The 14,926-nt window shown below is 40.4% G+C and overlaps 1 protein-coding gene across 1 annotated transcript; it reads left to right on the forward strand.

Moving 5' to 3' along the window:
• The first annotated feature begins 146 nt into the window (after window positions 1-146).
• On the forward strand, window positions 147-12,656 carry LOC147048096 (leucine-rich repeat-containing protein 75B-like). The gene is made up of 5 exons (XM_085926938.1): window positions 147-185; window positions 1,642-1,770; window positions 3,523-3,564; window positions 4,008-4,120; window positions 12,017-12,656. The coding sequence occupies exons 1-5, from the start codon at window positions 147-149 to the stop codon at window positions 12,654-12,656; spliced, it is 963 nt and encodes a 320-aa protein (XP_085783064.1).
• The last annotated feature ends 2,270 nt before the right edge of the window (window positions 12,657-14,926 follow it).

Raw genomic sequence — 14,926 nt, forward strand, 5'->3', positions numbered from 1 at the left:
TTCCTGTAAGACTTTTTGACCGATGTGTACGTCGGTCGGCGCACATTAGCAGCATTTACGCAGTGAGTCACTTAAGATGAAGGAGCCTTTTATCCCGGGCACTCTGTCTGTTTTTTTACATTTGTATGAGTAGAATGCACTCCGCCATGCCACCGGGTGGCGCCAAAGTCCCGTCTGATAGGAAAGTAGTAATCGTTGTCAGGTGAAGCAACATTTACTAACAATTGTTTGCATTATTTTTGTAATTTGATTTGTGACTTCCTGACTTTCTTAGGCCACACTTTGTGAAGTTGTCACAGTGAATGCTTAAAAGACTGCAAGTCAAGGTGTTTAGTAAGTCATCAACTCCAATTGCGGTATATTAAATCACAATGGCAATATTAAGAGGGAAACAAAATGCAATTAAGTCATTTTTAAAAAGCATTCATCCTTAGTGTACCATATGAGAGGTTGGCTACTGTAACACACGATGTCCTTTTATCGCCACTATTCTACAGTTTAACCGATTGCACCACACTTATTTTCATAAATGAGTAATAGGGACACAAAAGGCGTCAAGAGGGTGTTGAATTAAACGCAACAATTGTTTGACAATGATTTACAAAGAACTTTATGGATGGCTGGCTTCGCTCTCACATTTACAACTGTGGGCAATTTAGTCTCTAATTAACTCAAGATAACATTGAGAAGAAAGTAACGTTCACCCTGAACTGGTTGCCAGTCAATTGCAATAAAACCTCGCTCACATTCATAACTTTAGTTTGAATTTCTCGAGAGGCATTATTATTGGATCTGCGCCAACTCTTGGTTGTTCTTTTGATTTAAAAACCGAGGAAGATGTGGCATCGGCTAACGCGTATTCAAAGTAAACACCGGCCTGCATCGGTCTGGCTTGGCGCCGTATCTAACTGGATTCTAATGAAGCCCACGAGTGGGAAGAGGCAATGTGCTTCTGATATCAAATTACATGGCCAGCATTCAAAGGGGCGTTACCCAATCCCATCTGAGTCCATTACCAAAACAGAGATGTGGATAAATGGAAATGATTTGATCTTTTTCCAGTTGGGAATTAGCCAAATTCATCCTTGGAATTAGCTGTGCATTGTAGCTGCATCGACTTTGTTTCCACATGAAACAATGCGTAGCGTAGGGCGAGCTGGCTTGGAGGATAGCCCAGCATCGGGGACTCCCATTGAGCTCCAGTGTAATAAATCAAGTCAGAAGCCAGAGGAGGAGAAAATGCTGATGGGAGTTTTCCTCCTCCAAGGGTTGGGTCTGTCAGAGCGTGCAGAGCATTACATAACCTCGACCCCCCCACCCAGCTTGCATGATAGAGTACAGTACATTATTAGACTATTTGCAAAGATGGTCTTCAAGGGTACACATTAAGTAAATAAAAAAAAACAATCTTGACTATAAAATACACACAATCTCCTTTAAGTACATCGACTTTTTGTGAAAACTCAATTAATCAAGCCTTTCATGTTCCCCCATTTCGACATACGTCAGCTTTTACAGATAACGCCGAGCTTTATTGATTCGTGTTAGGGGGAAATTGAAAGCGTAGGGAGCTACTACCTTATCAGTCCTGATCATGATTATTACACTTGCCAAGACTTTTGAACATTCTTTTCTTTCCAGGATTTAGGGCTTCAGGGAACGTCGCTCAATGACATTTTGTACAAGAATGCGGCTTTTCTCAATCTGGTGGACCCCATCTCACATGAGCTGCTACTAAGTCTGGCTCGAGACCTGCAGTGTCCGAAGAGGGTGAGTATCTGGGACAATTCCTCATTTAAACGTTTTATTGTCAAATCGTGGCAAGATATTTCAAGGCAGTTTTTTCAGATGACAAATAGTTGATAAGTCGATGGAAACTGTGTGTAAAAGGGCAAGTGGTAGCTTGTCTGGAAGAATTCTGAAGGTTACATCCATTAGGGGCCAATTAAATTAAAAGAGTGAAAGGAACGGGGAGCGTCATTTGCATTATTGATCAAAACACTGTCTTTTGTTTGGATGACGTGTTTTGAAAATTGAAAACGGGACTCAAAATAGATGTTTTTTCAAACAATGGGCAGAACTAAATTTAGCCTGGGTTGTTAGTGGAGAGTTAACATCTGAATTATTTTACAAGCAAATCAATTTTTTTTAAGGATAAGGTTTTGAAATGAATTTGGAATGATGTTTTTTTTTTCTCCCTCTGGGCAAAAAAGAAAACTTGCTCTCAAAGAGAAGCACTAGATTAGTTTACCTGCTGCTCATGCGCTCTTTCCTTTCAATGGTGAAAAAGGTCAATTGCGGGGGGTTCGGGGACCCTCAGGAGCGTGGGATTGTCTTCCATTTGATCGGCGTGGGCAGGTGCTCAGGCTACACTTCTCTCGCTCTTTGTGGTGAGACAGTCTGAAAAACACAAGATCAATACAAATGTCTCCTTGTGGACGTATTTTGCAAATCCATAGATGGATGAAGTCGTGTGTGTGTGTGTGTGTGTGACCACTCCCACAGTGTCGCAGCCCTCCTTTTGCTCAGCTGCAAACATACCAAAATCAGGGTTATACGTTGTTATACTGTACTGGCTTTCCTGTCTTCACAAAAACACTGAAAAGTGAAATTTAGAAAATCATTTATTTCCCCCTGAAACTCTAAAATGGTATTTGTAATTCATTGTAGCTGTTCATGCATTATGACTCTTGATAAATTCAAGTCGCGGCACCCGAGCTCACCACTGGCCTACAAATAAGAAACGTCCCTCTATAAAGCTGCTAAGAAGTGGAAGACACCAAATAAACGGAGTGGCAGTAACTCACAGAACAGACCTGGCAGCTATTACTGTTAATTTCAGAAAAGATAGCCGGGCTGCCTAAAGATGAACTCGCCAGAAGCTCATTTTTACTCACCAAGTCCCCGCGAATAATGATGACCTGTGAGCAATTCTAATCTTGTCACTGTTTACGTTGGGAGGCCCACAAGGAAAAGCGGGAAAGTTCGATATATAGTAATATAAAGTAATCTGGCATTGACATGTTTGCAATGACGCACAGTGGTTCCTTTATTCAACTTTATAAAAACAAAGGATAAGATAAAAAGATAAAGGATACGTAAAAGTTAAACAGTGTGTGAGAAGATATGCCTGGGACTATAGTACTATGAATGTATGTGTTGTTCTACTGTTTGTGTTCAAACACATGATTCTACAAACTATTCGTGCTAATTGTTAGGATGTCAAGCTTTGCATGTTGGTAAACTTTGCCCAAAGCAAAACTACAGTACTCAGAGTTTGTTAATGATCTGTTTTATGTTTGACAATAAATATCATCCGGGTGTGGCATTTGAATCTTATTTCGGGCTATTCACTAGCCGCTTTAGTATGGCTTAATAATGTAGCGTGTGTTCAGCATGTGCCGAAGTGAATCTATTGTTACAAAGCATATATTCGCGTTAAATTAGTTTAGTGAGGCTGGGTGGCTGAAAATGGTCATGTTGCTTGTTTTGAAGTGAAAGAAAGGCATGTTTGTTTGTCAGCCGAGAAACAAATTGGCAGCTGAAACGGTTCATTGCCTTAAAGTACTAAATTGCTTTGTCTTTTCTTACCCCTTCCTCGCGCTCTCTTTGCCACACTGCTTCTTTCTTCTTGTTGTTGTTGTACCATTAATTAGATTTGCCCAGCTCGGTGCAACCTATTCCATTTATAGTGACAGAGGAAGGGAAAAGACAAAGAAGGAAGAGGCGGTAGTGCTATATTTCTACTATTATAATAAATAAACCAATCAATAAATAAAAATAAATAAAAAAAACTAGAGACAGTCTCCACTAGTTACCCAAACCAGAGGAAACTGCTTCATCATATTTGTAAAAGTTGGTTAGGGATAACTCCTATTCTTGTGTAGGCCGGTATATTAGCTAGCCCTCCTCCTTCAAACGTCCGATGTGTAGTCTTTCCCGAACGCTTTGTTTTATTGAGATTTTCTACTTGCTATTCAACACGCGTGTTGTATCGCTCGCTGCAGGAGACGGACTCCCTCAAGTCGACCAACAAGATCTGCCGTCAGCTGATTTACCACCTGACTCCTCACTCCAAGTGGACGAGACAAAGCGTTCCCAGGAGGAAGTCTCAGGCCTGGTAAGTGTGCCATCGTCTCTGCCGCATTATCACTCTTCAGATGCACGGGGGCACATCCTTGCCATAAACATCAGTACGACTCATACATAAATCCTCCCTAATGCCTCTCTAAAATACTAATCTGACTTTGGATACGTAAGTTTGGAGAAATGCTCCTTACCTTTCTGTTTTGTCACCTCAAGCAATGTTTGCATTGGAAGTCAGCGTTAATATTGGCATTAGTGATTTCACCATGTTGATTATTCGATTTTTAAAAGCTGCAGGCACCATCTGGAGTCATTTCTGATCCAAAGAGATATTCCAGCGTCGCACACCTCTGATCGGCAATCACTAAGGATCACAGGATCCCTAGCGTTGGCTGACATGGTCTAATACCTAACAGGTTTTAAGAAAAATAAATAAAAAGGCTTTAAGTTAAAACATCACACATATACACTGAACATCAGCCAATTGTTTGCAGAAGAAAACAGATTGTCGCAAGTACCTTGAGGTGTTTCACGCCAGCCTTCATTTTGCCGCGTTTGCAAACGATGAGCTCATTAGCGAGCTCTGCTCCTCTCGCTGTGGTTCAAACAGGAAGACTCATTAAAAAAAAAAAAAAAAAAAAAGACAGGAACCGGGGTATATGATTTTGACAGTACTGAAATGCCATGTTATTTCATAAGGGTGAGCAAAATAATTGATTGATGGTTAGTTGGCCATCAACTAACCAGTGAATAGTTGATTAATTACAAGCAATTTGATGAGCGCACTATTGGACTGCCACCAGCAGAGGTGCTATTGAGCCTGCGTTAAAGAACATGACGTAAGCTAAATTTAAAAAAAAAATGGAAGTATATCTTTGATGGTTTGAATGTGATTTTTTTTTTTTAGGTGAGGTTGAAACGTTTAAAGTAAAATATATTTTACTGTCAATAATTCAACATGTCAAAGGATGATGAATGAGTTTGAGGTTTGACTGCGTCTCCCTGACAACTTTTGTGCCATCTTAGTTGAAATTTAAATTCAGACTTTCAGGCTTTAGGATCACAGGATTGGCAGGATCCACAAGCACAGTGATTGAATACTCCTCCCTGCATCCGACTGAATAATTTTCCGGGTTAGAAAACAAACCTCTTGGCAGATGGCGGGATGAAGGCTTCCATCATTGTACATGTTGAGTGGCTCAGCCCCAGAGCTACGCCGTATTTGACATCCTAGATGAGTCACTTCATTCATGCAAAATGAATCAATAAAAATCCTAGTTAGTTACATGTTAGACATAGTTAATGTCACAGCAGTGAGAACAGTCAGCCCCAAAACAAACAAAACTCTTTCAGTGTTGCATATTATTTTACTGCAGCTGAGTTGTAATGAGACAAGAAAGGACTAATGAGTGCAGTAAACCATTACGGGCGATGAGCTACTCTGTCACACGTCTCTCATGGGTTGCAACACAGCGTCATTAGGAAACATTTGTTTGTCATGCAAAACACACCTGTGACACATAGAAAAGGAATGAAAGAAAAACAATGTATCTCAAGCGCATTGAAACTGCGTATGAAACTGTTACTATTCCAGTGACCTCTTTACGCAAAGCGTGCTATTATTATGAAGCGCTCGCCGGGGCGAATCGACCAATCCACCGATGATTTGATTCCACGTGACAAACTGGATGCTCGTGAGCAAGAAGCACTGCGACAGAGCGCACGGAAAACAGTTTGCCTTATGTAACTGTATATCTTGGAGGGGCTGTTTTACTATGTCAAGGAACTGTTATGAAACCAGCATTGAAATGCACAGCTCTGAATACAGTACAAAAGAGGCTACAGTTATCTTTATTATCCTTGCAGCGGTTCACAACATTAAGGAAAAGGTTATCTTTTGTTTCATTTGATACTCTACAATTAAAACTACAGCTCACCAATTTGCTGAATGAATTTTTTTTTGTTCAGTCTCTCTGGGCAGCTCGGTCGTCGTGGGGTGCGGGGTTGAGGAATACTCCCGGAGGAAGATCAAACATGTGACTTTGAACATATTTGCTTTGCAGCTCCGACGGAGTGTAACCCCGCTTCGGGTGCCGATCATACAGGCTTATCAAAAGTCGACACGTTGACTCAGCATACAGTTCGGATTCCACAAATACTTTGCGCACACACGTTACAAATTTGCCAGAAGGCCGGAAGAAAATAATAAACACCGTCTCTGATGTTTGTGATTTCTGCTGTAAAGACTTCAGAGGAAAGGAGTGAAGTGGCACGACATTATTGCTGCAGAGGGATTCAAGATCATGAACAAGGATGTAAGATTTCATTTAAGCTTGGAGTCAACGATCCTCCCCAGAGCTAAAGCAAATTGAGATCCTCCCGATAAGAGAAATCCAAGGAGAATCCAGTTCAGGACTTCCCTCCAGGACTGATGTCTACTGCAATGATACTGAAATGTTCTCTAATGTCTGCTCGGGGATGATTCAGAATTCCTAAGCCTCCAAGCAAAGCTGAATTTTAATGCTAACCATCACAGTGAAATAATCCGAGTCCCGGCTTTGTGTGTAGAACTGGAAGTTATTTGTCTGGCAGTTAGTCAAAAGGTTGTCTGTACTTTTACAGCCTTGTACTACTTCTCATACTTGTTTCAACCCCAAAAATATATATACAATAAGTGGGGAGAATACATATTTTCAAATGGAAACACCTTGGGGATCGCTATACTGTGTTGAAAAGATCTGATCGAGTTACAATCGACTACAAAAAAAAAAATCTTTAGTCGTTCCACTGCGAGCATGGAGTACCTTCCACTTAGACTTTTACTCATTTTGCAAAGTGCGGGCCTTGAGAGGAAGCAGCTTGCGGGAACAATTCCGGCATCTATCGCTCACCCACGCCGTGTGACACCTGCCCAAACATCTGTCACAACCGTGACTCTTCTCGCTCTTATCATCAGAGCGCACAAAGCTCCAAGCCTTAAATGCCGCCGAAGCCCACCGGCTGAGTAATGCGTTCTGCTCCGAGACAAAAAAAAACCCAGCGTAATTGCCACACTTTTCTCCATTGCTCAGCTATAATGCTGATTCCAGACAAAAGAGGTTAAGACGTCTTTGTGAAGCCACTCTAATTTCTCTGGCGGTGTCACCGATGTTTGGAGTCGCTGCAGTCAACGATGGCCCCCGCAGTCAAAACAAGGCGTGAAATTGTCTCTACAATCAGAGTCCAATCTCTAAAAGTGCTCGAAGAGCAATCATATTTTAGAATGATTGGAATATGAGCTTGAGTCATGCAAAATTCTACACCTATTGCAAAAACATTAAACATACCTCCAGGGAGGCAGCAATATCAGCAAATGTGAAATAGTGCAGTGGTGGAGAAAAAAAGGAAATTACCGAGATAATACATTTTGAAAGTCACATTTGCTATGCAATTAATGCCACCAAAGCAAAAACTGGGCGAGTCAAAAAAATCGTCTTGGCTTTTAAGCTTCGTTTCATTCCAAACAAGATGACGGCTTCCAATCGTATTTTTAGATAAATCTCTCATTTGAGCAAATGTGTTTTAATTTCTCTATAAATGGTGCAAATTCTTCAGGGATTGTGAATGTGTCAAGAAAAAAAAAGAAAAAAGCAGGGTGGGTGAGTGAATAGCTCTAATCAGCAACCTTGCAGTGATTCCGCCGCCTCCTCCTCTATCTCCGAGTTTGACAGCGCCTTTCCCCAGAGCTTAAGCTCCAACCGCAGCACTGCTCTGTGTGGCAACAGCCCGACAAAATGGACTCTTTACACTAAGCGAGGAAAAAGCCCCCCCAGTAAGGGAATAGAGGAAGACAATCAATGCAATAATACAAAGGAAGTGAAATCAAATGAAAATAAATGCGCTTGATTCCTGGCAATGGATATATATCCAATTATATATAATATATATATATCTTTTTTTTTTTTGCAATTAACCATAATAAGATTTCACTTATTGCGCAATCAAGTCAAGTCAAGTCAAGTCAAGTTTATTTGTATAGCCCTAAATCACAAGCAGTCTCAAAGGGCTTCGAGGTGGATTTACTGTAGGCGAGTCCCTGAATGTGATTTACTGACTGTTTTTAATTTTCTTAAATCGAGCCAAATGAGTTATTATAACCTCGAAAATTATTATTTTGGTAAGCAGTAAACGGGTTTCGATGCTTCGAGCTACAATTTCATAATGTGAGTCGTTTTGACTCGTGTCCCTGAGCTTTGCTGCTTTTCAGGGTTCAACGCTATTTAAAGAATGATCTTCAACTAATTGTGTTGCTTTGTCTGAAACTGCCTCCAGCTCTTGTAAAACAAGTTAACAGGGCTTCGGTTCCTAGAAGGTCGGACACTCATCCCCTTCTTCTGCTATATTATCTTGGAATATAATCGGAATACAATTACAACATACTCACACTTTTGTTGAACCAAAATTGCCATAGGGCAAATAACACTCGCTAACAAACCCATTGAGCAGTATAAATAAAAAATATAATAATAATAATAATAATAATAATAATAATAATAAATAAATAAATAAATAAATAAATAAATAAATAAATAAAGTGTACCGAGCTGGAAAACCAACAGGAGTTAGATTAAATGGACTAAAGGGTACACAAGTGAAAGCAGTCTCTGAAAGTGAGGAAATGAAGAACCGCAAACAGTTGCTCTCTCTTTCTATTACTCATTCATGAGAGTAAATGAAGGGGAACTTATAGTCTGCGTGGGAGGACATTCATTACAAGTTTCTTCGGCCGCATGCTTTCGACTGTCACCCTGGAGACGCAATGGACACGAGTTGCCTAATTCTTCAAGTTCCCCAAAAAATAAAAATGGCGACCCGGTGTGACAATTCTAGAATTGTTTTTTTAATTGGTGAGGTGCACACCGGCACTAGTCGTTTCCTCGGTGGCATCGCTCGACTCGAGATAAGCGAGGGGAAAGAAAGCGTGTGAATAGAAGAGTCAATCGATGGTGGCATTTAAAAACGAGACGCTTTTACCTTGTTAGGGGAAGGAATATGTGAACCGCATGGGACACATCCATCAAAGACGCACGTGCCAAGGAAAGGTAATGTGTTCATATAAAATGTCAAACACATCTGATTAACAATTTCAATCTCTCTCCATTCTCGCCAATAGTAAAATCAAATGACTAAGATTCAGAAATGGGGCTGAAGTTGACCTATTGCCAGATTTTTAGATAACTTTTAGAAACAGGAGCATTTTTGGTCCTTCTGAAAAAAAAAAGAAAAAAAAGACAAAGTTGTTTTTTATCCAACTTTCAATTTCCACATTCTAAAACATGCTTCTTATCTTAATATATTTTTAAAAAATACAAATAAATTAGGAGCCATCCCCTGTTAAGTAGAAAAAAAAACAGGAGGCGTATCCCTATTTTTTTTCTTTTCAAGAAAAAAAAAATTAGATTATTATATTAATATTATAAATGATATTTTTTCTTTTTCAAATCTTTGAAAAGCATTTCCAATGGGCGTCCATCATATGAGAATTTTCAGTATTTGTAGGCCAGCTTAGTCCTTATCCCCAGCAGTGAAGAAAATGATTAACTGGGCATTCCAGATATATCATGATTGTACATTGTGACCTTTCAAGTTCAAAACAAACATATCGCTGATAAAGAGGCATGAAGGTATCTCGTATCACGTAATACATTTGCCATTATTTACCCACGAGAGCCTCGAAAGACAAAACAAGGCACTCCAGGTTGCTGTGCTATAATGACGACGTGACTCTCTCCAGCAAGTAGGCCCATAAAAACAAAGCTTCATTAAGCTCCACTCTGGCTTTTGCAGCATGCCTGTTCCTTTTTCTGCTTGCATTCTATTTCAATATGGCAAAAAAGCCCCAGACGCTTCCTTTGCCACCTCTGGCCTTTACATAAGCACACAACAGCGAGCACCCTTGCTCCGTATGTGAAAGTTAACAACATCCCTGAGGAAAGTCAGGCTATGAAAAGCAATTAGACTGTCTGCTCTAGCCGTATGTAAGCAGACGATAGTTTGACACACGAGACTTGGCGCTTATTAGATTCCGGTACTGTTGTCAGTTCGCTGGCTGCCATGTCAATAAATGCACTTCCCTTGCTCCATACGGCATACCTAATTTTTTTTTTTGTGGTCACTTTACTGGTTGTGTGTGTTTGTTGTAAACAAAGTATAAATTCGTAATTAGCGTGCTTCAGTATATTTTCAGCGATCTGTACTTAACTGTACTTTATTAATTTAATTGATGAATTAAATTAATTGAAAAATAAATGTTGCCAAGCTAATTGGCAAACTGGTTGTCTTGCCGGGCTCAAAACCACAAGCATTCAAAAATTTGAATTTAAATAAAAGATAGACAACGAAAAAAATGCAACAATTTACTCTATTTTTGTTCACAATCTTAGCAAACCTTTTGACACGTTTTGATGGCGTGTCTGCTTATTTTTTTTTCCTTATTAGTGTGATGACACAAGTTAATAAACAAAGACAATTCTTTCATTTCCACATCATTTTTTCTTTTCATTTTGCCAAGTTGCCACCGTCTCTTTTTGCTATGTTCTGCCTGTCGTCTGAAAATGCAAATCGTTGGCCAGGCGGGCTCGCGGCCAAATGAGCAGCTTGTGGGTTGGAACTGCGGCCACGCAGCCCTTAGGCAGTGGCGCTTGGAAGCTAAGTCTGGAGTCATCTTTTTTTCTGTCTCATTAAAAACGCAGCCCGAGACACCCGAATCCCCGCCACCCACCCACTCACTCACTCACTCACTCACTCACTCACTCACTCACTCACTCACTCACTCACTCACTCACTCACTCAATGTACAAACCTTGCCTGACTTTGTTGGTTGCGCAGGATATCAATTCCACAGACAAACAGGTGGGAGGGCCTCTCGCAGAGCAAACGCCCACTATAAATACATTGCTAACACTTGGAATTACTCATCAATACAAATATTTTCTCAACTAGACCTTTTCAATTTAACCAATTATACTTGATGCTCCTACTCAGTTGATCCACAAGCACACTCCATCCATCTAGTTCCTATATTTCCTTTTTTTTTTTCCTTCTTCTTATTCTCTTGCTTGGTACAAATCAACAAATTGGAATAGAATCCACCAGTCGAGCAAACACTCTCATTTATCATAGTCATTAACTGCAGCGCTCAAATGTTTGATGAATAACTGAATGAACCACAGGCAGCAAAAGGCTCTTTTGAAAAAGTCCTCTATAAAAATTACTTAAGGGTCGGAAGGCCAAATTAGATCATTTTTTATGAGCCATTCAAGAAAAACATTCGGGTGACAGACATATATTGCAAATTAGCGAGTGGGGAGATGTCTAAGGGGACCCATGCGAGCTAATTAGCAAGAAACTTTAGCCGGTACACAAAATATGTTTTTGCTTTTTTTTTTTTTTTTTTTTTAAAGATCCTTCGACAATCTGTGTTGTTGTTTTGTACTTGCTATAAAAAGTCAAGGCCTCCGGCGAATCCCAGCGGATCTTCCACTCTCCTTGAATGTCAATTCTGAGAGTCCCTGAGGTCAAACCGAAACCTCGACAAACCAAATATAACATACATTTTAAGTACCTTGTTTATCTTGTAGTCCACTTTGCAAGTCCATTTGGGTCATTTGTCCTTCTTTGATTTCACCTTTTTTTATTCCTGCACAGAAATGACATCCACACCCAGCAAATTAAAGTCATTACTCGAGACTGAGACATATTCAAATGCTAATTCCTCTCGTTACATTATTGATCGCAGCGCTTGTTACACTCTAGCAAAGCTTGCGGGTTCCTTTTTTTTTTTTTGCATACTTTGCAATTCCTGCAGTCTAGTGGGACAGTGTGGCAGGCCTTGGATAAAGCCTTTGAAATAAGCACAAGGTAGTTGAATTTGATTTTTCTCTCCTTATAGTCTAAAGACCACCCTGAAGAAAAAACTGTCCGGCGATGTGGTCAACCTCTCCGGCATCCCACTTTCGGGAAGAGACGTCCACCGCGTGGCCTTGTACCTGCAGGGTGCCAGTGAAGCAGTGTCTGCTGTGGACTTGAGCTTCACCGGACTTCTGGACGACAGCTTGCGACTGCTCCTGCCGGCCCTCAGCGGTCTTCCCAAGCTGACCACTCTCGCCATCAACGGCAACCGTCTGACAGTGGCCGTCATGAAAGACTTGATGGAAGCGGTTAAAGACCCTAAGAAGTTCCCCAGCCTGGCGTGGATCGACTTGGGTAACAACGTGGACATCTTCACCGTGCCGCAGCCGCTGCTGGTGGCCCTGCGCCGCCGTTTCGGTTTACGCAGCAGCCTGCCTACCATCTACGAGTACAACGAAGCAAAGACCTTAAGCGGCTACCTTCCCAACATGGAAACTTCCGTAGAGGAAACCAGCATGTATGAGGAGGGCGACGAAGGTGAGGACGAGCGGGACGAAGATGACGACAGGCTGGAGCTTCAAGCTTGGGGCTTTACGGAGGAGAGAACATCCAAGAATGTGCAGGTGGCAAGCTGCGGGAGGTGTTCAAGAAAAGACTTGCCCGAGTTTCCTGGCTGTTAGTCTCGTTTCTTAAGCTAAAAATAAAGTGTAATGTTGTCTCTCTGGATGCTTCCAACACGACGTATTTATGGGCTAATTTATCTTCTTATGGTAACTTATGGCGGGGAGCACTGAAACTTAAACATTTGTGTAATACGCCACAATTAATTCAGGATATCTGAGTGGCCCAAAGTTATGACGCGTGGTTCTTGAAAATAATATATCATTTATTGCCAGGAACTTGGACACTTTATCCAAGGAGATCCCCGGGAATTCATTTTTTTGAAGGACCCCGAAATCATGACTGAGTCTCTTACTGACCAATGAAAAGGATGGGCAGTTAAGTGCCTTGCACAAGGGCACCTTAGTAGTCAATGAGGATATGTTTACACAGTCAGTATAGGAATCATTCCTTGTTCCTGACATTGCTAGTTGGGAAAGGATTTCTTTGCATCCCCAAGAAAACAATCTCTCAGATCACGTCACTAACTGTTCTTTCAATATGTGACACAATCCTGATAATTGGATGTGGTGGGACCAAAATACTGCTTTTCATTCTCATATTTACTGCATATCACTTAAGTCGCGAGGTTTTAAAATAAAACAGGAAGTCAACACTATGTTGAGTAAATATGTCCCAATGACCAAATTTAGAAAACACATTATTTCTGTAACTTAGAGTAAATAGACACCAAGAAGCATTCAAATAGTTTGAGATAAAAAAAAAAATTGTGGTCTAACTAGCCGTCGGTCGATACGAGTCCTCTGCAGTCCGTGCTACTTTGTCACGATTTATAATGGCTTTTCCACTGAACATCCACTTTTCTGCCTCTCGCTCCCTCTCTCTTTATTATCCTTCTCTCTTTCTTATCCTTGACTCTGATTGACTCACCGACGGCAAGTAAAAGAAGTGCAATGTAAAGACACCAGATACAATAAAATAAAAATAATGGGTAAATATGCATTCCTTTTAAATACAATAAACATTAAACAGATGATTTTAAATACAACATCTATATATCGATGACATACAATTATTAATAACTTTGTGAATTTGTTTTTCCCTCAAGCACACACATTTTCGGGTGTGTGCTGCCAATGAACTGATTACTGCCTCAGTCTATTTTTTTCTCCGTAGTAAATAGGACGAGCCCCAGATTATTTTGATGATGGCTTATGATTGAGTCTATTTATTTATGGGGATAAGAAGGACGCCATTTCTACTCATGTATCCTGTTTCTCTTCCCAACTGTATAATGTAGCATGTTTTTATGTACATGGCTACAAATCTTTTTTTATCCTGCCTCTTGTTGTTGTATTGTTGTGTACTTCTTTACCCGCTATTGTTTGTTTTTGTGCTGGGGTATTAATTAAAGGGTGCCTGCTGTGTTTGTTTGAATAATTATGGCGTGCACGCAGCGAAAAATTACTACCTTTTGATCGCAGAAATGAAATGTTTACTCATTTGCACTTTAAGGACGGCGAGGTTACCTAATGAACGGACTGTTTAAATTAGTCTTTATTGATATGAAAACAAGAAATTAATGAGACACTATATACTCAAATGATTATTTTGATCATTTTCTACGGATGATGTGTTCATCGTTTCAAGTGTTTCCCCCCCCCCAGAGGTTTTCTTAATGTGTTTCGCTTTTAGAATAAAAGTAATGTTTGCCTGCTGTTGCTTCCAAAATAAACTATTTGAATTTATTTTTATTTACTGGGCTTTTGGTCTGTCAGCTTTGGGATATCATATATATTTGTTCTATTATTGCCTGAAACCAAATGAGTTAAACTCAGTCAATTTATGAGTGGAATGAAAAGAGAAAATACAATTTTAACTGGCTTGCTTTAACAGTAAAGAGAGAGCGAGAGCTGGCAAAATGCTGACAGCCTCGTCTTGTTTTTATTTTTTTTTCTCCTTCGGCGCGTTTGCATGTCAGCTTTTCATCTGTTCTGTGTGACGGAGTGTCGCCCTGAGCTGACCTGTCACGGGAAGAATAATACTGCCATCTTGCCAGCGAGGCGTTTTCACCCAGTGAGTGCAGTCTGCAGCCATCAGTCTTCGTTCCCAATCCCTCGTCCCTCCGAATGAAAAACGAGAGCGTCAGGTGGAAAATGTTTGGAGCCAGGAGGCCTTCAGGCTTACAATGTTTCATATAAACGCAGGAAAATACACAGAAGTCAACACATGAGTAAACACCTTAAACTTACAGCATGTCTAATACATGTGATTGACAAAAAAAATAAAATTGAAAACTAAAATGTACACAAACCTTTGAACCTTGCGA

This window comes from Syngnathus leptorhynchus, chromosome 12 (assembly GCF_054491065.1).
Source record: "Syngnathus leptorhynchus isolate UIUO chromosome 12, UIUO_Slep, whole genome shotgun sequence".
Classification (NCBI taxonomy): domain Eukaryota; kingdom Metazoa; phylum Chordata; class Actinopteri; order Syngnathiformes; family Syngnathidae; genus Syngnathus; species Syngnathus leptorhynchus.

Coding starts and splice junctions, on each gene's coding strand:
- LOC147048096 (XM_085926938.1), top strand. CDS start 147: ATGCCACCGGGTGGCGCCAAAGTCCCGTCTGATAGGAAA. Junction 186..1,641: donor AAGTCCCGTCTGATAGGAAA/GTAGTAATCGTT, acceptor TTTTCTTTCCAG/GATTTAGGGCTTCAGGGAAC. Junction 4,121..12,016: donor AGGAGGAAGTCTCAGGCCTG/GTAAGTGTGCCA, acceptor CTCTCCTTATAG/TCTAAAGACCACCCTGAAGA.